Source organism: Phycodurus eques, chromosome 12 (genome assembly GCF_024500275.1).
Source record: "Phycodurus eques isolate BA_2022a chromosome 12, UOR_Pequ_1.1, whole genome shotgun sequence".
Classification (NCBI taxonomy): Eukaryota; Metazoa; Chordata; class Actinopteri; order Syngnathiformes; family Syngnathidae; genus Phycodurus; species Phycodurus eques.
The window spans coordinates 13,003,270-13,030,869 of NC_084536.1; the positions used below are offsets into that span (position 1 = coordinate 13,003,270).

The following is a 27,600-nucleotide window of genomic DNA, read 5'->3' on the forward strand; positions in this document are numbered from 1 at the left end:
AGATTCACTGCCTAATCTTTATTTTCTAAATTTTCAAAAGCTATGCTCATCTCAACTCCGAGGCGATGCAATGCCACCATCTACAGGTCAGTCATTACAGTGGTTAACAAACTTGAAGTTCACAGACAAGCTGGACTGAGACCCTCTTCCACGCCTACCTGTTTAAAAAGTAACTTGACTTACAGTATGTATTGGTTGGTTGCGGCGGTTGGATTCCTCTTGAGGGATATACACACCCATGGCAGTGAATTAAGTACAGAGTGTGACTACTTTAGCCCTATCAGCATTTTAATTATAGTGTGCCTCTTACCTGTTTTATGATTTATAAGGCTTTTTAAACTTGTTGTGACCAGACACTCTTTTTCGTAAGCACCTAAATTACATAATCAATGTCTTACTTTTAAACAGGGCATATTGGAATATGATTATGAGATTGTGATCTTACGCTCGCTTGGCCTTCAGCAATGTCTTGAAGGTGGAGATGAGTTCCAGGTACGAGGTGGGAGTGACGTAGTTGTGGCGCTGCAGCTCGTCCATGAAGCGAGTGGATACCAGAATGGTGGAGGTGTGGAAGGTCTTGCACATGTCGATGCAGCCTTCTCGGTGCTCATCCGACATCTCCACGTCCTCCAAGAAGCGACAGGCCACCGCCTGGAGAGCGTCTTCGGGCCATGTCTGGCGACAAGTTACAAAAACACTGTAATTAGTCAAGTTACTTTTTGTTGGCGAAGTTTTGAGAACCTACTAAAAAAAAAATAGCATAAAGCGGGGGAGGGCAAACCTTTGTGCTCAAGGAACATTTTAATTTTGGAAATGGACAGATGGGCTTGGTCATTTGTAGATGAGTTGAAATAAATTATATATTAAAATGTACATGTAAAATAGTTTATTTTAATAATTTCATTGTTTTTTAAAAATGTATTATGAATATTAATATTCATGACTTAATATATTGACATTATTTCTATTATAAATTCATAGTTTGTGGTATATGTAGTCTTTAAACTATTAATATAGGCAATCATAAACGTTTGTAGGGGTCAATTAATTGCAGCTTTCTGCTATCCGACACAGGGTTTGGTCCTGATCTTTACTCTAAATCCCATTTGGACTACCAGTGCTTACCTGGAACCAGTTAATCGTACAGCAGTTGATGAGGGCCGGGAAGCGTCTCAGTCGGTTCCTAAACGCGTCTCCAATGGGACTCATGGCCAAAACTACGTGCATCTGCGAGCGGCAGCGCTCCACAAACATGTTGAAGAGAGCCAAGTTGCTGCCGTCTGTCTGCTTCTCACGTTCGCGCTGGCGGTCCAGCAGTCGCATTTTCTCGATCACTTCTTGCTTCTCATCAACTGCGAACAAGTTAGGCACCTGGAAAACGGACCGAATGGAGCGAACTAGATCAGTTCGTCAAACGCATTTAGAAAATATCTACAATACTGTGCAAACAAAAATACTGCACACAGAGACACGACTGAACTGGACAATCATATACCGTCAGACATCAGTTGTCAATTTCCAAACAACCCACCAGGCGGTTGACCCTCGCACACATATTGAAATAATTACAATGGACAAACTGCGACACCTTGTGTTCTAATTGGAAAGTAACGTTTTGAGGCACCACAGACACTGACTGTACTGTTTTTTTTAATTGTTTTTTTTAACTTGAACCACAAACAGCATGATGTGATTTTCAAGAAAGAAGTGGTCAATATAGCTACATTATAATAATACAAAAAGAGGAAATGGGCGAGAAATAACAGGATAGTATGAATATTTGAGAGGCTGCTGGCTCCATTTATTGACTGTAGTACATTCCCACGTAAGAGACTCCCCACGCTGCACTTTTTCATCCACAGGTAAAAAAAAACGGAAAGAAAAAGCAACATCCCTGCCTATCGCCATGACCCCCTTCCACTTACCTCGCCAGTGTTCAGTAAGTTGCCAATGTCCTCCAAGAAGGACTCCATTTTAATCTGAGTGTCAGTGAAGAGGAAGACGCCATGAGCTTCGCCCGACGTGGACCGTGTCATGATCAGCTTCAGGTCATCGTGCCATTCCACCATGCCGTAAGTCTTGGATATCTCCACCTGGAAGAGCTCCGCCTCGGCCATGTGGGCCGCCAAGCGGGTCAGAGACTGCCGCCCGCTGCCGCCTACGCCCACCAAGAGAGCGTGTCCGCTGGGCTGCTTGAGGATGCGGGAGATGCGGGAGACGTGCTCGATGGCAAAGCGGAACAGCACCAGGTTCATGGGCGCCTTGCTGATGGTGTTGTACTCATCCAGGTGGGACTCTACCACTTGGCGGAGCTGGTCCAGCTCCAGCACCTCACGGTAGCTGCGGTCATCGCCCTTGGGGTCATGGAAGTCGCAAAACATCAGGCTGCGCAGGTCGTCCTCAGTGACTACTCCGTCCTGGTCCTGGTCCAGATTCTGGAAGAGCTGATTGAAGTCCACCTCCATGTGAGCCTTGAACACCTCATGCAGATGGCTCACCAGCCACGACCGATCTGAATCTTGGACCAGACGATCGTAGTACACCCTCAAGACCTGAAGGACGACAAAGGTGGCTGTAATTAGGCTAACGGTTTGTCAAAATATTTGAAAAATATTTTCCATTTTGCTGTGTTGTGTAGGTCTGTCACCTGAAATCCCAATTAATCATTTTGTGGAAACGTTCCAAGGAGTATAAATACTTTCGGTCTTCCATTTTTCCGCTGAGTCTTACCTCGTGCACCCAGAGTCGTTTGATGATAGCCGGCTCCTCGGCAGTTTCGGGGCGCGACAGGCAGATGCCCTGGATGACACGGGAAATGTCGCGTAGGTTGAACAAGTAGTGGGACTTTTGGGGGGTGGGCAGGAGGTTTTTGGTGGCTTCCTTGTAAACGGACACGGTGCCTTTCACAATCTGAGAGGTCAGGGATGCAAACGGCTTTGGGAAAGAAAACCTGAAAGAGTCAAATTGGTGAATTACTGTACTAGATTACTGATAATAGCACTGATTGTGGCAGTGATGCAAATACATCAAAGCCTGATGGTGTAATATTTATGTTTTTTTGTTTTTTTTCCATTTTCCATACCGCTTATCCTCACTAGGATTGCGGGAGTGCTGCAGCCTGACTCTGAGAGAGAGGCGGGGTACGCCCTGGACTGATCGTATAATTAAACTACTTTTTTTAAATGAAGCTCTATGTCTCCCGGTCGGACCGGGAGTGCCTCGGGATCCCCCTGGAAGAGCTGGATGAAGTGGCTGGGGAGAGGGAGGGCTGGGCTTCCCTGCTGGAGCTGCTAACCCCGCGACACGACCTCTGATAAGCGGAAGAAACTGGATGGATGGATGCTTGCATATCTGTGTAGTTACCGTATGGTAAAATGCCAGTGGATGATCCTGGAGAATATGGTAAACATGGTTTTCTCATCAAAATCGTTAATGGTAAGCATGTTGAAGTGGCGCAGGTACCGCGGCGTCACCGGGTTCCGCCCTCCGCCTGGGGAAACAATTCGAACAACACAAGATGAAATGTAAATCTTTAAAATGAATTATGTGAATGATGATGAGCAATTATCAACTATCAATTATTTATTTGTATTACTTCGCTTATTTTCACTGCTCTAATCCTTCCAGATTTTATCTCTCAACTGAGTAAAACCATTGCCAACCAACTTCAAAATATTCCTCTTATCAATATTACTGTTTTCCAGACACAAAATTGCTACTTTTCCCACATTTTCCATGAAAAAAAATCCCATTGATGTGAATGGAGACATTTTCCAAATATGACTCATCCGTCCATATTTCGCAACTGATTCAACGGGTTCAAAGAATTCCAACTTCAAATTGTTCTTTCAAGACATCTAAAGAAGTATTTTTACATATTCCCAAAATTCCCAAATGTTTTCAATACTACACATTTTCCAGGACAACATTACCAAATACGTGGAAAGTTTTTACAGAATTTCTTAAAAACTCACTTTCACATTCCCCAAATTCTCACATTTTAAGTATTCCCCCTTTTCCGTGACAATGTTCCCAAATTGACCTCCTGCTCCCACATTTCTCGATTCAACCCATTCCAATTCTAGTGTTTAATTCCCCAATTAAGAGAGATTTTAAAAATTGACCTCCTTCTTCCACATTTCTCAACCGATTCAAACCAATCCAACTTCAAATAGGTAACTCCTGTAGGATATCTTAAGAACTATTTTTTTACATTCACAGAATTGAAAAATTGAGACACTTCAGGGAAAGATAACTGTTTATTATATAATAAGAGGCCGCCTGAATTGGTTTTGTCATGTGCGCGTCCACATAACAGCAACACATCAGTGAATGTTAACTGTTTAATAGACACAGCAGCAGTCAACCTGTCGCCGTGTGTGGCTGTCTTAGCCGCAAAGAGCCACAGGCAGTCACGACATGCCCACACAGTCCTGCAGCTAGAAGGCGGGCTGTATTTTTCATGATTTGGGAGCCGTATTTTATCTACTTGCAAATTGTTTTATTCATTCAAATTAAGCAGACTTGCTTACAACGCTCTTCCCTGTGGTGTGTCAAATTTACAATTTCTGGTGGGTTTATTGGGCCTTTTATAATAATAAAGTATCATTCTGTGTTGCAACATTTCAATGAATTCTCCAGCTTTTAGTTCAGCGTAAGATGTCTGTCAATCTATAGTTACATTATAATCTCTGCTGATTTTTCAAAACAAAACAAAAGAGGTAACCTTGTTGAGGGGGGTGGGTTACCATATACTACTACTCACCAGGCGGCCCCATGGCGCACATGACCTGAATATCCACCAGTTTAATCATGGCACAGTCCTTCAGATCGTACCAGTTCCAGTGGTCCAGCCACTGGCGCAGCAGCTCCACGGGTGGCTGGGCACCGTATACCTCCCTGGCCGGCATGTTCACGTCGTCTACAAATATCACCTGATCAAATACACATAACAGTAAATAACAGTATTGGGTTTACTTGCAACGACAATGTGTCGATTGGTACCATTTTCTGCCCCATGGGTGGACCAAAGACTCCTTTGCGTCGCTTGTCCAGCTTGGACATGATAATATTCTGAGTCTGGGCAGCTGTGGTCTGGGCTGAAAAGTTGATAAACAACGGGTTGTACACCTCCTTGTCGACATGATTCAGGAGGAAGTCCTAGGGCAAAAAAGGTTCTAAACATTACCATACCAGAAATTAAACATGATAAAAGGACAAACTACAGATAAAATAAGTAAGAGCTGATTGTATAGCTTATTGAATCTGCCACTTTTCATCTGAGGAGACAGACCAGACACACCACATGACAAGAACGTACCGCATTGTTACCTGAACTCAATCTAAGAAAACCAGCAGGGGAATATCTCCCCTCATTGTTTTCACTGTCCTCAGGTTTCCAAAAATCTGAATGGACTTCCTGGAATTATTGTTGTCCTGCGCATATATAAGTCTCTGTGTCTTCAGTGAAGGAACAGATCACTACCCACAGTCTGTCTGAGTAAATTCTTGAGCATTGGCCATTTGTTTATCCGCGACACTTGAAACTCATCACATTTTATGTCGCTAACATGCATAACTTTTATGCTAACAAATAGCAAGATATCAACCTGATGAACAAAAACTTCAAGGCAGATCGATAATCCACATTTTGCCATGCCTGTATTCAGGTACTATTTCTAATTAGAATTGATCCAATGTTAACGTGCTAACTGCTAGTATGCTAACACAAAATAGCAACCTGAGTTTTGAAAGCCACATGTTCTGAGCTGAACAGTTTGACATTGGATTGGTTTGAATCAAATAAGAAATGTGGAAGGACAAGATGCATTTGCGAAATGTACAATTTTGGGGGTGGAAAATGCTGAATTTTGTAATTTCTTTGTAATTTTTTCCCCCAGGATTTCCTGAATGAGCTTTAACATTTTTGAGTCGAATAAGTGTGAATCAGTTGAGAAATGTGGAAGGATTTGTTGTTATTAAATTTGTTAAATGCCTACATTAAGATTTTTTTTCATGGAAAATAGGTGATTTTGGAAAAAGTGGGATAATTAGGATGTGAAAAAAATGAGAATGAGATGTCCTGAATGAGATGAACATTTCCATGTTGAATGGCTGGAATCACTGGAAAAATATAGAACAATGAGTTACATTTGTCAAAGTTATCCATTCATTTCAACTATATATATTTTCATTTGGAATACTGGTCACATGCGTATGAGATGAACATACTAACGTTGGAATGGTTTGAATAGGTTCAACCAGTTGAGAAATATGGAAGAATAAGGTCAATTTTAAAAGTTTCTCCGTTCATTTAAATTTGAATTTTCTTTGGGGTGGAGGGGGGGGTGGGGATGTTTGGTGACATGAAAAATAGTCGGATGTTACACTGTACATTTAAAAATATATATAGGTTTAGTGTATTAGCACGACCATTTCGGAGAGCACTTACGGTGACATAGACACTTTTTCCAGTCCCGGTGGGGCCGATGAAAATGGTCGGCTTCTGGTTGGTAACCAGGAGCTTCATGAGCGCCGTGTAGCGCACCGTGTTCTCCGTGGGCACAATGATCTCGTTAAACTGCATGTCCTTGGAGATAGGGTGGGCGCTCTTCAACTCCTCTGTCCATGGTTCCCATCTGCCCGGGCCCTAAATAAGTTTTTCAAATTTTTGAAAGTTAATGGACCATATGCACATTTACATTTCTACCGAGTGTTTCCACAAACCTCTTTAATGAAGCGGTACTGGTACAACGTATCTTCGGTGGGCAGCGCCACAGTCAGCTGCTTTGTCGGCGGCCCCACCGTGGTCAGGATGGCGTGAGACGAGCGTGTTTCCTCGCTTAGCGGACCGCTCAATATCTCCCTGGCCATGTGATCAAATTTGAGGCGGCCTGCGTCATTGCAGCTGGCACCCACCGACCAAACCAGGCAGAAAACGAAGATGCCCTGTGAGAGTTTTCGCAGTTATTAAGAGCACTTGGAGCTGTTTTAAATTGTGAGGAAAAAATGCATAAAATGTCTCCAAACTCCGCCTGTCTATTTTGGACATTTTGAGGAATTTAGCCACTTTCAAAAACTCACCAAATTTTGCAGGCGACTTTATTCAAGTGTAAAATTACCTTTGGATTGGCTCGGGAGCACCTTTTCAAAATTCAGCCACTTTCACTAAGCAACATGAAATTTGGTGTCACGAGTTGCCCCACAAAAAAAGTTCAAGAAGCTTTGACACAAAACCCACATTAAATCTGACAATTTGACTTGATGCAGAAATTTTGGCATCATAGTAGACCTCCCACAAAAAGTCTTAAGAACCCATGCCGAAAAACACACAGGAAGTCATCTACTTTGATTTAGAGCAGGTGTTTTGGGGTCTTTTTTGCTATTTCCTTCCGTGTGAGATGTCATGGTTATTAAAACCTCTTGCAACTGTTGGATATTGTGAGAATAAATGGAGAAAATGTCTCCTTTAAGTATCATTTTGTTCCCGATAAAAGGTAGATTTGTGTTACATTTGTGTTTAGGACAATTATGCAAATAAATTAGCAGCAGGAATTCTGCGGGAATTGCCCATGACTTTAGAGTCCCGCGTTAGTTCCTGCTGTTAAAAGGTTGATTAATTGAACGCTTCTAATGATAATAACTGGCTGGGGAATGCGGGAGAGAATGTTGACAGGTTGTTTTTTTTACAGTGAAATGCTCCATGGAGGGACAACAGCGGTGTTTCAAAGACATGATACTGTGGCAAAAAAAAAAAAAAGAAAAACATATAGCTTAACACGCAGGGAGTGGAAGACAGGGCTCAGCTACCGAAATAGTAACTCCAGTGCCGCTGTACTGAGAATGAATACACCCGTTTATTAAACGGAAAAGCTGGGCCCTCTTGGAATCACTGTATTTTATTCTTTTGATTCATTCATCACCTTTTCAGGGGCCTTAACAATGCAAATCGTCTTTCCCCCTTGAAATGAACGGAAATGACATTACAGTGGAGCAGGGGATAGGGACCGGGACCAACCGCGAGCAGCGAATATCCGCGGACAATTGCATGGACGAAAATAAAAAATTGAAAAAACAATTTGAAAAAAATTAAATCAAATGGAAAAAAAATTTGTGAATAGGTGAATCTGCGGGTGCCTAACCGTGAGTATGTGGGCGTCCATTTTTTTTTTTTAAAGAACAATAGCACTCGATAATATTGTACTTAATAAAAACAAGAGTAATGACATAATTAAATAGATTGTTAAGAAAATAAACCAAAAGCCTTTTTTTTGCCTTGATTCAATGGACATTGTGCTGCTCCTTCAGGTGTTTGCACCTTGGCCGCCTGGGGGCAGTATAATACAGACATAAAGATATACTGTTATGTCACAGATGTTGTATTGCTTCATTTGTGGTTCAGTTCCCACTCGGTGACGGTGTGAATGTGCGCATGAATTGTTGTCTGTCTCTATATGTCCTCTGCGATTGACTGGCTGGCAACCAGTCGAGGGTCCAGTCTGCCTTTCGAATGAAGTCAGCTGGGATAGGTTCCGGCTCCCCCGACCCTGAGCAGGATAAGCGCAATATAATAAGAATGGATATACTGTACATTGAGATAGTTTCAGTCCCTCGGCAGTAATATCAGTCTATCTTTGCAGAGGATAAAGAATACATGCCTGTGAGTATTGGTATATTGTCTGTCTACATGTGTTCCTGTACCGCTTCTGTTCAAACGTACATTGCTTAAAGGGTATATAGTGTGCTCTAATTCTTTATCCTTTGTGTATAATAGAATGTCAGAGACTGTTTATGAGGATACCTGGGAATTGTTTTATCCATTATTTTCCGTACCGCTTATCCTAAATTGTGAAAAGAATGGCAAAGTTCATTTCCTTTGAATACCATATAAGAAGCTGCTCCTATCAGCATGTTCACAAGTGTGTGCGTCTCGGCCATACAAACCTCCAACCAAGAGCAGACATCATTGTCACTCATGCGCTTCATCACGGCTTCGTCATGAAACTGTTCCATCATGCAATCCATCAAATTCATCAGAGACTTGACCAGATTACTGTCCGAGGTGGGTGACAACTCCTAAAGAAATAGAAATGAAAGGGGAAGTATTTTTATGATACCACACCTGGAGAGACACACTTGAAAACAAAGAAAGCTTAGTTGACTACAACTGAATCAAGGTGACAATTTACGACACCGTGGTGGCTTTACGAATGAGCTCCAAGCAGGCTGGCAGCACACGTTCGAAAAGACCTCCAATGAGCTCTTTGTGGGCTGGGGTGACCGTGCCGGGTAGGACGTTGAACCAGGACAGCATGAGAGGATGCCAGCCCAGCATGTGCGGCTCCATGTAGATCATTCCGCAACGGGACACCTGCAATAAACATTTACAATTCAAAGGGCGTATATATAGTGCCGTGAAATAAGACAGCGACGATATGTACTGCGTACCTTTTAAAATGGAACGTAGAAAAAAAAAAAAGTATGTGCATTAATTGTGACGAGCGTTTCTCACTGTAGCCGGAGACGCCACTTCCAGGTCCATTGGTTCGAAGATGAGGCTCATCTGGGGTGACATCTGAATGATCTCGCCACTCATCAGACACAGCTTCTTGTTGTCGTCCAGCACCGTGTTCATGTTCTCGATCCACACGGCGTCCACCGGGCCGTCGAAGATCAGCCACTTTCTGTCGGGGGTCTGAAAACCCACAACAACAGTCACAAATAAGTGTGTGAAAATGTATTGTGTTCATTGGTTATGACTTCCTCCCCCCAAACATGAGGCAAGCCCCCTCACTGTCCATTTTTAAAACTCATCGTAAAACCCATTCTATTCTTTGGCTTTGAACTCAGCATAAAACTGCGCTGTTTTAGTGTTTTTAATGTTTGAAACATTACTATCAATCTATTGTTTTAAAATGTTATGGTTTTTATTTGTATATAATGCACAGCTGCGGTTGTTTTAAAGTACTCTATAAATAAATTTGAGTTGAGTTATTCTTTTTATTCTTTTTTTCTTTTTTATTCTCTTTGTCCTGTTTTAGGGACAGAGCCCTACCACCAGTAGCAAAAAAAAGCTGCTTAATTGACGCCCCTTACCTATTTTTATTTTTTATAATAGCCTACATTAATAGTTAAGAATATATCATATTTAATATATTAAATATACCATAAACTAGGATCCCAAAACACTCATTTCAAAGTCATCTTACAACATGAAAGAGGGGCCAGCTACAGAGCCGTTTAACTCTCTGACACATGCGATATTAAGTCGGTATTAATGAAGATTAGAAGCTTCAAGTACTAATTCAGTTGTACCAGCTCAAGTACAAATACGGGCTGTTTGGTCTCGGTTCAAACGGTGCCTGTTTGGGCCGCATTGACGTCAGTAAGTCGGATTCGTTTCCAGTGAGTGTGGGACTCCGCCAAGGCTGCCCTTTGTCACCAATTCTGTTCATTACCTTCAGGGACAGAATTTCGAGGTGCATCCAAGGCGTTGAGGGGGTCCGGTTTGGTTACGTCAGTATTACATCTACTTTTTGCAGATGATGTGGTGCGGTTGGCTTCATCAAGCCGCTATCTTCGACGGTTCGCAGCCGAGTGTGAAGCGGTTGAGATGAGAGTCAGCACCATCTGAGACCATGCTACTCACTTGGAAAAAAGGTGGCAAAGGAGGTGGAAATTGTACCGGTGTGGCTGCCTGGGCTGAGGGGCTGCCTGTGTCAGGTCTGCTGTCTCAGCACCCTGAGCTCCGCCCCAGTGTGTGTGTGTGTGTGTGTGTGTGTGGTGCGTTGGAATCGCTCAGCAGCTGTATCCCATCTCCAATTAGCTCCCCTTCTTAAGATCGCCTACAACGAGGTTGTACATCCAGCCGTTCAGTATGTTTTTGCTTGAGACCTTTTTTTTTTTTTTTTTTTTTTTTTAAATACCAAGCCTGTCTTGTATTTGCTACTTGTTCCCAGCCTACTGATTTGTCCACGCTCCCCACAAGCCTGCTCACTCCCAGCGTACAGTCAACCTAGACTCAGCTCTCAGATCTCTATGGCTGACCAGAAACTGTTACAGGACTTTTATTGGGTCACTTTACCAGGCCTTTAACTGTTTAACATGTTATCGCAGTTTGAGCCCCTTACTATCAGAGAGGCTAAATACGGAATTAACTATAGTTGCAAATTGTCACTGTTTGAAATGTAATCAGGGAGAGCGCTTTACTGTTGGAGATGCTAAATATGGGATTATTGATAATTACTAATTCAAAAATAACACAAATTGAAAATGTTATCACAGTTTGAGTCTTACTCTCACAGTTGCTAAATACAGTATTAACGATAATTACAAATTGTAATGGTAACACTACATGTTTTAAATGTCATCACAGTTTGTTCTTTTCTCTCAGACATGCTAAATATGGTATGACCATGTAAAGTAATTTGCGTGTTTTTTTTCTAAAAATATATATGTGGGAAGGTGTTGTGTTATGTGTTATGAGATGAATATTGATTGTTAACTCCTCCAGATGATACACAATTGTGTGTGTTTACATTGCGTTTTTGTATAGTATTAAAGATTTCCATAATGGCGACATGATAGTGGTGGGATTAAGAGGTGGAATAAATCCCCACTGAAGGCCCAGGTACCGAATGCACAGTTCATCTCTGGATTAGCTGTGAATAGCAATTTAAGAACCAAGCAAGATCATGCACAAAACTCCCCCCTTCGGAGATCCGATTTTTATAAAGTATTAATGGAGATTTAAAGTTTCCAAAAAGAGATTCAAAGAGCTCAAGAGGAGCTGACTCTATTTTCTACCACAAGCAGAGATGGCGACTAAATCCTTTAATCCTGCGCCCATATTGAATCAACGTCTTGCCATTGTTTGAAGGTCACAAAAGAAAGGACAGAGTCTCAAGTCGCAGTGACAGAAAAAGCTTCGACAGATGCATTTAATTAAGCCCTAAGCAGTCTTAACACAAGTTAGCGGTTAAATTGACTGGTGGCATCTTGATTTGTGACACTAAAAAAACATTTGGGAAACTCCTGGCCTGAAGCCATATGGTCTGTGTTTGAGGTAAATTGGCATATGGTAATGGAATTTTTTGTCATAACAAACAACATGCACACTGCTGCTCATGCCATATTGGCTGGCAAAAAAAGAAATCAACTTTTACTCAAAGAGGAAAAAAAAAAAAAAAAGAATATACCTTGCTATCCTTTTTTTGTTCCACTATGTCATAGTGTGATTTACATACAGGATGAGATCTTATTTCCCACCAAAATTCTTTATATCTATGGGTCTCATTAATTTCGATTTCGATTTTTGACGTGCCTCTACTTTCACAATTCCAACGTCAAAATGTTTGCCTCATTAAAAATATTGGTGCTAGGATTTTTCACACGGTGGAAGACTGGTTGGCACAGCCGCCTCACAGTTCTGGGGACCGGGGTTCAAATCCCGGGCCTGCCTGTGTGGTGTTTGCATATTCTCCCCGTACCTGCATGGGTTTTCTCCGGGCACTCCGGTTTCCTCCCACATCCCAAAAACATGCGTGGTAGGTTGATTGAAGATTTGTGATAGTATTTTTAATATAGTATTTTCATTTTGTCCATAATCTCACATTTTCTACAATGAAATCCAATTAAAATTTCCCAACAAATTCGAGGCATTCAACTTCAAATTTTTCAATATTCCCAAAAATTCTTTTTTTTTTTTTTTAAAGAATCCAACATTTTCCATGAGAAATGCCCCAAATGAATGAGAACATTTCACAAATTCACATTAAATTCCCTAATAGTTAACCGAATTAAACCATTAAATTTCACAGAGTTCATGATTCCCAAAATTGCTACTTTTTAGAATAATTTAAAACATTTCCATGAGAATTTTCTTTACGTTTGTCAAAATCTCACATTTTCCTACATTTCAACAATATTTCAGCATCTGAATTAGAAACTATTTGAACGGGCAAACTGATCATTTTCTGCAGTGATGTCACAATTGAGGCGATAAGTCAGACCACTCATGAACTATTAATTGAATATTAGTCGAACCGTTTTACCTGGGAAGAAGCAAAGTTTCTGTAGCTGACAGCCAGGATACCGTCGGACCATTCGTGGGAAACTGGGTCGAATTGACCATACAACTGTCCCATGGTGATGGATTTGGGATTGATAACTGTGATCTGCACTTCATTTTCCTCCATCAGACCCTGGTGGGACACACAAAGAAAAGAAGAGAAACAAATACAGTATACACTTATAACAAAGGAACATCAGCATAATCTACTGAGATCTAATACATAAATTGACAGAAGCTGAAATAGTATGACATTTCATAACGCAAGAATATATATAGATGCACCATTTTTATTTTGAATACTGCACAAAATAATTTAAAAAAATCAACAAGCCTATACACTGTGCATTTTACAGATTGTAAACAGCGGCACTTCAAATTGAAAAAAAACTGGCCTAAGACTTATGAGGGAGATATTGGGGGGGTGGGGGGGGGTGGGGGGGGGGTGGACATCCTTTTAAGGCATCCCTGGATGTTTAAAAAAATTTTTTATTGCTGCTATTAATTGTTCAAACTGTAAAAATACCACTAACTGTGAACCAAAAATACTTTTGTATCATTTCAACCAAATCTTGCATTACCCTTAAAAATACAGTTGTCTCACAGATGAGTTCATTTTGAACAAATGTACTGGAACCACGTGTCTACATAGGGCAAAGGCTCGCAATAGAATCCACTAACAACTGAGGCTAAAATTAGCTCCTCCCAGACATACAAAAATATTAGTCTCTGTCAAGATGTATGACTTTAAAATACTTCCTTGACACCAATTACTGGTTTCCCATTAGCCAGTGATTTGGTGCCATCCTGTGGCACCTCTGCGCATTACAGAAAGAGCACTAAAAACTCAAATAGGTGAGTTTTTTTAGCGAATAGCTGAGGATAGTTTCCAAAGTAATAAATGCAAAAGCAGTGTTACCTTGACTTTCTGTATGACTGTCCCAACTTCCAAGTTTTTGTTGTTGTTATAAGCCTTCACTTATATATCGGCTTTCTTGCTTTGCGAGTCAAACTTTTTGTTACAGGGAAATTTCAGATACGTCGCCAATCAAGTGAAGTGAAAAACAAATGATGCTTTAATGCCGTGAAGGGCGGGCAAGGACAGCCACATTCGCTATTCATTGAATGGGACAAACAGTCGAACACACAAATGCAAAATGACAACGCAAGCAGCTATAAGGCCATGACTCACTCTCAGATGCTAACAAGCAGACTCCAGCTCCTTACGTCATTCACTTGGCCACACCTCTTAAAAGCACACATTAAACACACAAATATCACAGTACGTACAGTAATTACATTTTATAAAAAGAGCTTTATCTTTACATTCTCTCTAATTGTTTTATTTATTTATGTATTTATTTATTTATGTTGTTTTTTTTTGGTAGGGGTGGAACGGATTCATGGTATTTCAATTCCTTTTAATGGGGAAAATGTATTTGGTATTTCAACTGATTTTAATGGGGAAAACTGATGTACTATACAAGTACCTGGAAAAAATGTTTTACCCTTAAGTCAAGGCATGACTGTAACTGAATCTGTGAGTGGCAAACCTTGCATGACAAAAGTGATGGACAACATTTCAACACATGAGTTCAAAATTACGATAAAAGAAGTTTCTCAAAGAGAAGAAAAAAATCCATGAAGTTTTTTATCTTGACATGATGAGTGGAAGTGCAGCAACAAGGGAGATAGTGATGAATGTGGCTTTCCCTGACATTCCATCAGCAGGCCTTCATCTGTCTCCTCGCCGGGCTGCATCTTAGCCATGTAACTACAACTCACCAGTTGTGCTGGATTGAGACCGACGGCAAACACAACAGCTCTGGCAAATTGGATAGACATATTTACTAGGTATTGAGCACAACAGAATTGTGCCTGATTTTTTTGATGGAGCGAGCGTTTCGGGATCCCCTGACAAAAACACAATCAAAAACTATTTGTTAAGATTGTTTTGACAGATTGGCCGGGTTAATATCTGACAGCAACATAATGGATAAGTCGCACCCCGAGGACAAGAAGGGAAAAGCAACCAGGTGAGCAATAAAGGGATTTACATCAGCTATTGATCAACACTTTGTGACATGTAAGAAGTTCAGGGGGGGGAAAAAAAGGAAGGAGGTACACGTCTGCCCTCGTTTGCCCTCTGCGGTCAGCTCTCTACCGACATTTATATAAATGTCTCTCGACATTTACGCCCATCATAGTCAGCCATTTGTTGCCTCTGGCCCGCAGTTAGAAGATATTAGTCGGGTTTTAGCATGGAGCACAACACATCAACCGTAACAGAAGAAGAATGATGGCCAAATGTTTGTGGTCAGTGAGTCACATTTTTATAGTTATTATAGGTCTTCATGGGACAACGCTGAAAAAAAATGACACTTAGCTACAATGTAATCAATGCAGCACTTGTACAACAGTGTAAATGTTTCCTCAGAATAACTCAACACACAGGCAGTAAACAGGAAGGTTGCAATTTAAAATTAGAAAAACTAAAATAAAATTGTCAGTACGAACTGACAATTACAGCTCTCTCTGGCCTCATTTTGTGCCTCTAATTCGATTTTCAAGGTGCTGTATTCATAACTTGCCAGCACTTTTAAGACTACAACCTGTCAGTCAATCAGTTACGCGGAGGAACATGGGAATCGAGCAGCCGCGAGAGAATTCAAAGAATCCATGGTTCGCAACTGGAGGAATCAGGAAAACGAGCATCGCCAAGTCAAGAAGTTTCCACGGAAACAAGACGAGGTGGACCAACTCGAGCAATGGATTAATGAGCAAAGAACAGCTGGGAGAAGCATCTCTACAGTCACCATTCTACTGAGGGCAATAACGCTTGCAGAAGAAATGAAAATCGAACATTTTCAAGGAGGTCTGTCTTGGTGCTTTCGTTTTATGAAACAGCGCCATCTATCCATCCGAGCAAGGACTACCGTGGCGCAGCAACTTCTGGCGGATTACAAGGAAAAGCTGACCATCTTCCGCTCCTACTGCAGTAAAATGATTGCAGACAAACACATCCAGCCCAACCACATCATCAACATGGATGAGGTGCCGCTCATTTTCGACATCCCGGTGAACCACACTGTAGAGAAGAAGGGGACCACCACGGGAGCGATACGCACAACGGGGCACGAGAAGTCGGCTTTTACTTTTGTGCTTGGTTGCCATGGTAATGGACAGAAACTGCCACCTTTGGTGATTTTTAAGAGGAAGACACTGCCTAAAGAAAAGTTTCCAGCCGAAGTCATCGTTAAGGCCAATCCAAAAGGCTGGATGGACGAGAGGAAATGAGAGAGTGGCTGAGTGAGGTGTACGTAGAGAGACTCGATGTTTTTTTTCTACGCGTCACCGTCCCTGTTGATCTGCGACTCCATGAGCGCCCATCTCACAGCCGCTGTGAACAAACAAGTGCAACTAAGACTGGGAGGCAACGGCCGGGCGAGTTACGCCACCATATGTGAATGGTTTGTGGATGCTTGGGCTAAGGTATCTGTTTTGACTGTTGTCTGAGCTTTCGCGAAAGCCAGCATCATTGCTGAACAGCCCCCCGGCAACGGGAATGACTCCGACAATGACGAGAGGGAACCTGGCGTGTTTGATGGAGAACTTGCCCAGCTGTTCATTTCGGATACAGAAGATGAGGACTTTGATGGATTTGTGGATGAGGATTGAGCAAAAAATAACGTGAGTACATTGTTAAATACTTCAATAATGTACAGCCGAACTCAGTTTTCCTCCCGCTGCCTTTTAAAAAAAATAGTTTTAGCGTGAATGCATGCTACCGTTTTACCATGCCTGCGCCCAATAATACGGTGCACCTTATGTATGAATTAAATACACACATAAACCCCGTAACTGAGACTGCCCCTTTTAATACGGTGCGCCCTATGGTCGGGAAAATACGGTAAGTACATTTCAGAGTACATACTTTTTTACTTTTACTTAAGCAAAGGTGTTGAATCATTACTTCTTCGTTTACCGTTCTTTTTTTATTTATTTGTACCTCTATTCAAATACAGAGTACAAGTTACTTTTGCCACCCGAACTAGTACAATACCTTGACGCAGACGTCATGAAGGGCCGCCGAGAGCACGCGGTAGGCACACGTCTTTCCTCCGAAGGGTTCGCCCACCAGCATGAAACCGTGCCTGACGATCATCATCTCGTACACTTGCAGGATCTTCTCGATGAAGAAGTCAGTGACTTGAAGGTTCATAAGGTCGCAATTTTCCCTCACGGCGTCCAGCAATGTGCTGTAGTCTCGGTTGGGGAGCGTGACACCGGGGAAAAGGTCGGATGTGATACCCTGAGGAAAAAAATTATAATTATTATGTGATGTCATTTTTAAAAAGTGCATACGGTACCTACAGCACATATGGGGACTGGTACAGCGATAAAACAAACATAATACTGTAAAACAACTACAGCCGTGTTTACTTTGTTCCGTGACCTTGCTCATAAATCAAAACACTTGTATCTCAAATCATCATTCCCTGTTGAAATGAATTGAAATCCTCTTAATCCGTTCCAGCCTCCAAAAAAATATTTTTTTTGCACTGTGTTCTTCAAGGAGAAAAGAGCAATCTATAATATTGTACTTTATAAAAATTTAAAAAATTTCAAAAATAGTCATGAAATAATTGCCCCTACTGGAAGCCGTCACCTTATCGTGGTGGAGGGGTTTGTGTGTCCCAATGATGCTAGTAGCTAAGTTGTCTGGGGCTTCACGCCCCTGGTAAGGTCACCCATGGCAAACAGGTCCTTGGTGAGGGACCAGACAAAGCAAGGCTAAAAGACCCCGATGATGAAAAATATGAATGGATCTAGGTTTCCCTTGCCCGGAAGCTGGTCACCGCGGCTCCTTCTGGAGCCAGGGCTGGAGGTGGGGCTCGAAGGCGAGCGCCTGGTGGCCGGGCCTGCACCCATGGGGCCCGGCCGGGCACAGCCCGAAAGGGCTCACCACCTATGGGAGGGGCCATAGGGGTCGGGAGCAGGTGTGGTGTGTGAGGTCGAGAAGTTCCGACTAGATATAGTCGGACTCGCGTCCACACACAGCTTGGAGTTAGGGTTTGGTCCGCATATCAGGCAGTAAGTCGGACTCGTTTCCGGTGAGGGTTGTACTCGACCAAGGCTGCCCTTTGTCACCGATTCTGTTCATAACTTTTATGGACAGAATTTCAAGGTGCAGCCGAGGCGTAGACGGGGTCCGGTTTGGTGGCCTCAGTATTGCATCTCGGCTTTTTGCAGATGATGTGGTTCTGTTGGCTTCATCAGGCCGTGATCTCTCACTGGAGCAGTTCGCAGCCGACTGTGAAGCCGCTGTAATGAGAATCAGCACCTCCAAATCTGAGACCATGGCCCTCAGTCGGAAAAGGGTGGCATGCCATCTCCAGGTCAGGGAAGAGATGCTGCCCCAAGTGTAAGTATCTTGGGGTCTTGTTCACGAGTGAGGGAAGAATGGAACGGGAGAGCGACAGGCGGATCAGTGCAGCGTCTGCAGTGTTGTGGACTTTGTATCGGTCCGTTGTGGTGAAGAAGGAGCTAAGCCGCAAGGCGACGCTCTCGATTTACCGGTCAATCTACGTTCCTACCCTCATCTATGGTCACGAGCTGTGGGTCGTGCCCGAAAGAACAAGATCCCGGATACAAGCGGCCAAAATGAGTTTCCTCCGCAGGGTGTCCGGTCTCTCCCTTAGAGATAGGGTGAGAAGCTCGGCCAGGACATGCTGGAGAGACCACGTCTTTCGGCTGGCCTGGGAACGCCTCGGGATCCCCCCGGAAGAGCTGGATGAAGTGGCTAAGGAGAGGGAAGTCTGGGCGTCTGGGCATGTTTTAGGTTTAGTTTGACAGTTAAACTTCAACTGGGAGTGGTAAAAAATAGCTTGAAGCCTCTTTTTTCAAGATTTGTTCTCTATCTGCCAAACCGGTGCTTGTTATGAAGTGAGTTTAATTCATTGCCACCATACAGTGCTCGTTTCCCAAAGTTTTGCTTGCAAGTCAAAGCAAAATGATCGCCCAAACAATGGCTCATAACCTCAGAAAAGTCATAAATCGGTTCACTCGTATCTGAAGGCATCACTGTACTCTTAGGCCAATTATAAAAACTCTAATATGACTGTGACATATCCCATAGATCTGACATCTCTGCATGAATACAATCTTTTTTTCTAACAAAAGGCAGATTATGACAGGAATAAAGTAAAGAACCAAGCGCATACGTTTCCAACAATATAGTCCAATTTTTTATTTTTACAGAATAAAGGGGAAGATTACTTTATTTTGGGAAAACACAGCTTTATTCTCATAAGATTATGACTTTGTTTCTTTTAAAAACCCTTCACAAAGTAAGTTTTTAGCAATGCAATGTAGTTTTTCTTGGAAAAAAGTTTTGTGTTTTTTCAAATTTGACTATCGTGGGTGGGTCTGGAACATAGTGTAAACTCCCGCATACTGTATATATACCCACATATTGGGGGTCATTCATTATGGAGCATTATAGATACGTACCCCAAACAGTTGCAGGTCCTGGGCCAGAAACTTTGGCAGATTCACATCAATAATGGATCTTAGTAGCAAAGTGTCTTCATTCTCGTTTGGAAAGGCAAGCTGCAATCCAACAAACACGGAGAGGAGATGTGACATCATAACAAATGGGGAATGACTTTGGGCGAGAGGCGGGGTACACCTTGGAATGGTCGCCAGACAATCACAGTAACTATAAGAAACATTCCCCAGCATTGCTGATTTTGATTCTTTCAACGACTTAATTACCCTTTTGGGGGGTCTCACCATGCATGAAAACTCACTAGTCTCTTCCATGTGCATGTATCCTGGTGAACAAGTTTGTATTTTAGGGGCCCCCGACACAACCTCTCAAAAATTGTGATACTGAAAAAGATGGCAATCTTTTTTACCTACGGCATCTAATGTGGGTGGAGAGTGGCGATAGTTTCTCACTGAGTAGTGCTCCCTGGAAAGTTGGAAAAAAGTTTGTCACTGAGAGAACTGGGGTGGGCTAACTCAATTATTGTCATTTTAAAGTGCTGGAATTAATAGAGAAAAGGCATATTTTGCAGATCAACACTGGTCTAAATCAAGATTTAGTTCCAATCTTTAGTTCCAATCTAGGGGGCAGTCTATTTTTGCAATCACTTTTCCTGATTCATCAGTGCATGATTGGGCCAACATCCTAGAAAGTGAAGTTCAGAAATTGACATAAGACTCAGAGAGTAATGGTGCTTTAGTTTGGGTACTATTACATCTGCATGTAAGTATACGTGAATGTTATTTATCATCTTTTATGAAACAGCAAGAGAATTGCCAGTTGTTTCGACCAATATTGCGCACAAAAAAAATTCTAATCCCAGTTTGTTTTGTTTCTTCCAGGCAACCTAGATGATACTGACCGAATCCAATCTATGAAACTGAAGATGATGACACGTACTTGAGTTGTGAATAAAGTGTCACTATATCTCAATAAAACCAAAATCGTTAAATATGGCAAAATATGAGGAAAACCACAATTTCAGTGAAAACAAGAATTCATAAGTAATCATTGCCATGTAAATCACCCAGATATAAATCCCCCAGATTTTACTGCAGCTATAAAACTTTAAATCATTCTCCCACAAAATGACAAAATTGGGAGTTAGCGCACACTAGTTCTCAGTGGCTCAATTAGCCCCCCGACACCACTTTCACCAGTCGACACACAATTGGGTGGACGTGTCTATATAAACAGGACGGATTGAAAAAAAAAAAATACTCTCGGACCCTTGCCCAAAATTGAAGAGGACTTGAAGCAGCCATTTTGGGCGAATTCCAGGCCTCGTACTTTGTTAGAAAGTTTCAAAAAAATAGCAGCCCCTGACACCAGTAACACCAATTAACCCAAAATTGGGTGGACAGTCTATCATAACAGGGCACACGAAAACTTCTCAAGAACCTATTGCCAAAGATTTGAGAGGAAGTCAGCCATTTTGGTTTGAAGCGGCGATTCCTGGCCTAAATTTTTTTTAGCAACTTAGAAAAAGTTGCTAAAAAAATTGTGTATGTGTGTGTATGTGAGAGAGAGAGCGAGAGAGCGGGCGAGAGAGAGAAAACAAGATGCACGTTACTTGTAACCATACTTGTGACCATAAAAACAGTGCTAATGTTGCCATATGCACAGCCAAAACCACAGCAAAAACATCTGCAACTTACCGCAAGGTGTTTTCTCGAGTTAGAAGTGGGCTGAAATATCCAAGTTTGGCCAGTGACAAAACTACGCTGGATGTTAAAACTGCTGTTTTTCGTAGCCTGTAATGTAAACACGAGTCGCTCGCCCGATGCGGAAGTCGAAAATTAAATTCTAAAAATAGATTGTGCACGCAATTATTGATAAATGAAAGGAGCGAGCGGCATGTAGATTATTGTAACGGAGTAAAAGTACAGTTTCTTCTTAACATAAATACTTGAATAAAAGAAAAAAGTATGCTTCATTACAACTACTCTGACACGTACAATGTATCCAAAATGTTACTTGAGTAAAGGTAACGGAGCAAATGTCGTGCCATTTCTATCCACCTCTGCAAATTGGTTTCCACACAAACATTAAGCATGACCGCACCTACAGTACCTTGAGATTTCCGGCAGCAGTCAGCACGGACTTGACAGCCCTCATCCCGTAGTCATAGTGATGCTGCATGGAGAGCTGCTCCGAGCACAGCCGATAGGTGGCCACGATCTTCACCGAGAGGGGCCGAGCCGTCACGAAGCCGCATGAGTAGAGCACGATCTCCGCGATCAACGCGTAGTCCGGCACCATCATGGCCACCGTCCTGAACAGTGCCTGCAGAGTGAGCAGACTAACTCTCAATGGTGGTTACAAACAGATTGGCACAGTTTGAACGTTTGAGTATTCCCTCGTGAATAAATCACCGATATTAAGTACTGATACCACGAGTACTTTTGATACATAAAATATTAATTAATAAATTTATATAATGACTAATAATTGTCAAAATATTTTTCTTTATGACACACATGATGAGTCGGCAATGTGTCAAACCTCCACAGTGTAGCGCCTACTACTGGCGTGGAGCACTTACTCGATGTCAGATTTTTTTTGCCTTTAGTGGCTGATATCAGCAGTCTTCACGAGTACCCCATAGCTTGAAATAAGGCCTTAATCTTAATATGGCATTAATCCATAACGAAAATGCAAACGCCACAATATAACAACATCAAGGTAGAAAGGAAGTGACCGTAGGACTCCCACTGACCATATAATTAGTCCGGGTTTCCAGGGACTCATATTGCAGATGTTAAAATGGGCTTCCGTTTATCTTCAGTAAGGAAAAATCTATTAAAAGGTTATGCTAATGATATTAAAATTGGGATTACAACTAATACCTCATTCTACCCATATCACCAAAAGCTAAAGAAACACACTTCAATATCTTAAACGCTGGAAAGTTGGAAAAGTGAAATTAAGCACATTTGGATTGTCATAAATCATCAATATTCCAACTTCGTTTATTAAAACGTGTGCAACTTCCTGCCTCAGTCACTTTTCTCAACATTATTAATCAAAGTCCCCACAAGGATAGATAGCGTTTAAAATATTGAAATGTGTTTCTTTAGCTTTTGGTGACAACTTCCCGACTTGGTCACTTGGTCCATGGACAATAGGAATCCCTGGTAACACGGATGAATTATACAGGTGAGGGAGTCCCGCGGTCACTTCCGTTCTACCTTACTGTTCCTTTGTTGTGGTTTTAATGTGTTTTGTTTTTGTTTTTGCCAAATTGTTTAATATCATGCACCCTTATTTAAAGTACAGGTACCAGGTACCTTGAGGTTGTCTGGAAGCTCGGAGCGTCCGGCGTAACCGGGGTTCATGGTGATGAACACAGCACAGGACGGGTTCAGGGACAGTTCCGTTCCTTCAAACATCAGCATCTTAGCATGGGCGGCGATTCCTGGAATCGTAGAGACATAAGGTGACTCGTATATAGTATACATCAAAAAAACACAAGCCGACTATACAGTAATCACCCACGTAGTCGTGTTTTTGTTTTGGAATAAGGCTAAAACATTTTAAAAATGTGGAAACTTCACGTTTAGAGACTTTTAGAATTTGATCATGAATGATGTATGTATTGAAGAAACAAATAAATCAAACCTCTCTGAATAGTGAGGATCTGCTGAGCCACCACCGACAGCACTTCCAAGTCGATTCTGTTAAACTCATCGAAGCAGGCCCAGGCTCCACAAGACAAAAGGCCCTGGTCACATATACACTCAATATCATACATGTGTGAGGCAGTTGAAGTATTCCAAGTGGACATACAGTATTATGCTTTTTTTTCACAAGGTGTCTTCCTATTTCTTGTCTTTTTTGTTGAGGATAAAGATTAGATGCCAGCGAGTATTATATTATGTCTTCATTTGTTGCTCCTCAGTTTATGTTCATATATCTGTTGCTTAAAGCGTTATAATAACACCACCACATAGATGCTATTACAAACACATAGATACACGCAAAACAATTTTTATCGTGAAATGGGTGGTGGCTTACCATTCTGGACCAAAAGCAAGCTTTTATAAATTTAGCTACCTCTGTGACGTGCATGTTTGAATTATGTCATGCGTACACAATTTCAGAAAGGCCGTGGCCTGAAAATGCCAGATCTATGCCCAGTTTAGTCATGCAGAAATTGGTGTGTTGGGATGGCCGCGGTGATTAGTGTTATTCAAATCAGCCAAATTGTGCCATTAACATTCAGACAAATTCAGAACGGCTTGCTCACAGACAATTTTTCAAAAATAGGTAGCTCACAAAAGATTGTGTTTGTTTAATTTAACATTTGGCAGGTGGACAGGCACCCTAGACACCCAATGTATGTGGTTAGAAGCCATTAAAAAGTAAATTTTTCATTTGTCCTCCTTATGTTCATATTAAAAAGTCAGGAACTTGTACTTACTTTGAAGAATTTTCCCAGGGCGAGGTAGTCCAGTCCGTCAGAGCAGTTGAAGACCACACACTGCTTGGCCACAGCCTTAGCCAAGTCTTTGGTGGTTTCCGTTTTTCCTGTGCCCGCTGGGCCCTCTGGAGCTCCACCCAAATGGAGATGGAGGGCACCAAACAAGGTGCTGAAAGAGAAGGTGAATTCATTCCGATTAATCAGCAATATTTTCTTCTTCACACAAGACTAAGTCCAGTGAAGCTACAGTATGCCCTTGTGGCGCTGACTTAAGAGTTTTGTGTTTCTGTGGCGAGTCATCAAAGTTCGCTGCAACACCACATCTACACACAATGATGAAAAATATCAAATATTTGACAATTTATTCTTGTCCATCTGTCGAGTGTAGGCTACGTGGTTCAAATTAGGTAGCAATCACAGACAAAATCTGTTGCACACGTTCGTCTTTGAAGGAACGGCTCAAATTACACTAAAATGGCTACTTCAAGCCCAAACGGATTACTTCCTGTCTTTTTAGGCATGAGTTTTAAGAAATTTTTGTTAGTCTACTCAAGATAGAAAAACCCACCAAATTTCATGTTGCTAAGGGAAACTTGGTTTAAGGGGTGAATTTAAAAGAATTCTGGGGTGCTCGACTGAGCCAATTTTGGTGGCCCACGTGTGCAACTCCTACTAAAGGCTTTAAACCAAAATGGCTTTGTCTTTTCAGGCATGGGTTTTTGTGACTTTTTTGTAGGTCTACCCAAGCTAGACAAGCCTAACAAATGTCATGTTGCTGATGGAAACTTGCTTTAGCAGCTGAATCTTAAAAGAATTCTGGAGAGCACTCGTGAGCTAAATTTGGTGGCCCACATATGCAACTCCTACTAAATACTTCAAACCAAAATGACTTCCTGTGTCTTTTCAGAAATGACTTTCAGACTTTTTGATGGGTTTACAAATGGCAGTCATGCATACCAAAGTTCATGTTTCTGAGGGAAACTTGCTTCAGGGACTAAATTTTCAAATAAATCTTGAGTGTTACTGAGCTGACTTTAGAAGGCCATGCCTGCAATCCCTACTATTTGCTTCAAACCAAAATGGCTGACTTCCTGTGTCTTTTCAGGCATGGCTTCTTGAGACTTTTCGAGGGTCAACTCAGGACAGTCATACCTGCCAAATTTCATGTTGCTTAGGCAAACTGGCTTTTAAAAAAAATTCCAGGGTAGTGCTACTGAGCCAATAAAGCCATAGCCTAGAAATATTAAGAACATGGCTTTACCGGTAGCAGCGGTCAGTCAGTGGGGTAATGACCAGACGCAGAGTGTTGCCCAGGTACTCATAACCATACGGCAAACCTGCATTAATCATCTTGGTCTGAAGGTCGTTTTCCTGCACAACACAGCATAAGTTAGTTCATTGAGTATTTCTTACCATGCATGATTAAAAAAAAAAAAAAAAAAAGGGAACATGTTTCATACCACCCAGTAGTAGCGCAACTGGCTTTGCCACAAAAAGTCGTGCTCGTCGCTTATACCCTTTTGCACCAGCAAGGCCAGCACGTCGCGGCCGTGGACGTCCAATACCACAAGCGCTCCCAGGGTGACTCGGTTCTGCTTGGACAGCTTGCCCCGCACCAGCTCCACTATGTCGTCAATCTGTCGGTTGTTTTGAGCCAGATAGTCATCCAGGGCCTGATGAGTTGGTCAAGATATGGGAAAGATGTAATGTCAACCACCCATGTATAGCCACTACTTTGTCAATAACCGTGAACATTTTCTTCTGAATCAACCAATAATTTGTGATAAATAAGAAACATCAAGCAGCAAAACCTCTTGAGGTTCCCTTTTTTTCATGCTGCTAACTATCTGTCTAGCTGCACAAAGCTAAGAACGTGCTGTGAGGGCAAAATCGAAATAATTTCAGTCAAATGTAACAATATAACAAGTTACAAAGGCAGAAAACAGATGAGTTCTCATTTGGGTTTTAAACATTGTGAGGGAATCTGTATGTATATTATGTGGGGGGAGATAGTTCTAGAGTGCTTGCTGAGCAGTTGAAGGCTCGGACACCCATGGTGCTGAGGCAAAACAACAAATCCAATGCAAAATATGTATGTGAGGTGAAGGTATTATTTGTGTCCACTTGGGGTTGCAATCTTTACATTGTACACTGTAGTATCTGTGACTTTTAATGTGTGTGACCATAAAAGGCAGGGCCTGGCCTGTTCAGTGACATTGGAGTCAGAGAAAGACAGTGTAAAGTTGGTTGTAGTTGGCTCAGGATAGCAGCTGTCTTTTAACAGGCTAACTGTTAACCAGTCTATGAATGTGCTTGTTATGTTTATTTTGTTACAGTTTGTTCAATAAAGCGATGAAAAGTATTTCTAGCAATACAATATGTTCTAACTAGCGATGGTAGGATATATAAAATTATCTAACGTTTTACTTTACTTTTTACTTTATCGTGGATGTGCACGTGTAAGCCAGTTCTGCTTTGCAGTAGACGCGGCGCACTTTATCTTATTTTTGTACTTCTAAAATTATCCCAAATGTTTTCTTTTATGCACCCTTTCCTCCTTGCTCGCATTTCTTGCTACGTGAGTCTGCAATAACATTCTAGAGGAAAAGTGATCACCACTAATAAATATACAAATGAGATCTAGCGAGAGACGACTGTAATCCTATCCACATTATCACCTTCTGCCCTGATTTGATGGCATTGTGGATATCTTTTGTCCAGTAGACTTGTGAGACACACAGTACTGCCTGGCCGGGCCAAGCGCGCACCCAGTCGATCCTCAAGGCTTTGGGGTATGCGACGATAGCTTCCCCGACTACCTGTGATGGAACCCCAAGATGGATATGGATGTCAGTTAGTGGATAAAACAAATCAGTTTAGCTCATGGTGGGAAATAGGCTTAAAAAAGACACCTTATGGAGAGAGGCAATCATGTCGTTCTCAAGTTCCAGAAGCCATTTTTCCACCTGGCCACGGGCGTTTGGGGTACAAATGATGTCGACGAGCTGGACTTCTTCGCCCTCGCTGCTCTTCATGTGAGTGATGTCAAGCTCTTCGGTGAACGTCACACGAGCGATACCCTCGAAGCACTTTTTCAAGAAAGGCTGGACCCTGAAAATACACAAAGAAAGGTGTGACTAACTAAAGAATTCCAATTCTGGAGAAGTATGTGGGAAAAATAAATTGTAGTACTAATATAATGAAAATTTATCAGATGCTAACAGTTGGTACGCTAACATATAGCAAGACAGCAACCTGAGTATAAAAAACACAAAGGCAGATGGATAAGGATTTTTACACACTCCTCAGCCTCCCTGGTAAGGTCTATTCAGGGGTGCTGGAGAGGAGGGTCTGTCGGGAAGTCGAATCTCAGATTCAGGAGGAGCAGTGTGGTTTTCGTCCTGGCCGTGGAACAGTGGACCAGCTCTACACCCTCGGCAGGGTCTTCGAGGGTGCATGGGAGTTCGCCCAACCAGTCTACATGTGTTTTGTGGACTTGGAGAAGGAGTTCGACCGTGTCCCTCAGGGAGTCCTGTGGGGGGTGCTTCGGGAGTATGG

The 27,600-nt window shown here is 42.0% G+C and overlaps 1 protein-coding gene across 6 annotated transcripts in view; it reads right to left on the reverse strand.

The window, feature by feature from the left end:
• Nucleotides 1–27,600, reverse strand: part of dnah7 (dynein, axonemal, heavy chain 7) — a 94,588-nt gene that overhangs the window by 39,298 nt on the left and 27,690 nt on the right. For all 6 annotated transcript variants that reach the window (XM_061691494.1, XM_061691490.1, XM_061691489.1 and 3 more), the window contains 23 exons: nt 26,955–27,153; nt 26,721–26,861; nt 25,503–25,715; nt 25,304–25,413; nt 24,043–24,211; nt 23,241–23,343; nt 22,910–23,037; nt 21,693–21,905; nt 19,583–19,681; nt 17,133–17,381; nt 13,053–13,202; nt 9,512–9,694; nt 9,194–9,370; nt 8,944–9,075; nt 6,727–6,948; nt 6,452–6,649; nt 5,005–5,160; nt 4,766–4,934; nt 3,364–3,490; nt 2,731–2,950; nt 1,926–2,552; nt 1,126–1,371; nt 446–675 (listed from right to left, as the gene is read on the reverse strand). In XM_061691494.1, coding sequence (XP_061547478.1) covers nt 446–675; nt 1,126–1,371; nt 1,926–2,552; nt 2,731–2,950; nt 3,364–3,490; nt 4,766–4,934; nt 5,005–5,160; nt 6,452–6,649; nt 6,727–6,948; nt 8,944–9,075; nt 9,194–9,370; nt 9,512–9,694; nt 13,053–13,202; nt 17,133–17,381; nt 19,583–19,681; nt 21,693–21,905; nt 22,910–23,037; nt 23,241–23,343; nt 24,043–24,211; nt 25,304–25,413; nt 25,503–25,715; nt 26,721–26,861; nt 26,955–27,153 — 4,461 coding nt within the window. The remainder of the gene's footprint in view (nt 1–445; nt 676–1,125; nt 1,372–1,925; nt 2,553–2,730; nt 2,951–3,363; nt 3,491–4,765; nt 4,935–5,004; nt 5,161–6,451; nt 6,650–6,726; nt 6,949–8,943; nt 9,076–9,193; nt 9,371–9,511; nt 9,695–13,052; nt 13,203–17,132; nt 17,382–19,582; nt 19,682–21,692; nt 21,906–22,909; nt 23,038–23,240; nt 23,344–24,042; nt 24,212–25,303; nt 25,414–25,502; nt 25,716–26,720; nt 26,862–26,954; nt 27,154–27,600) is intronic.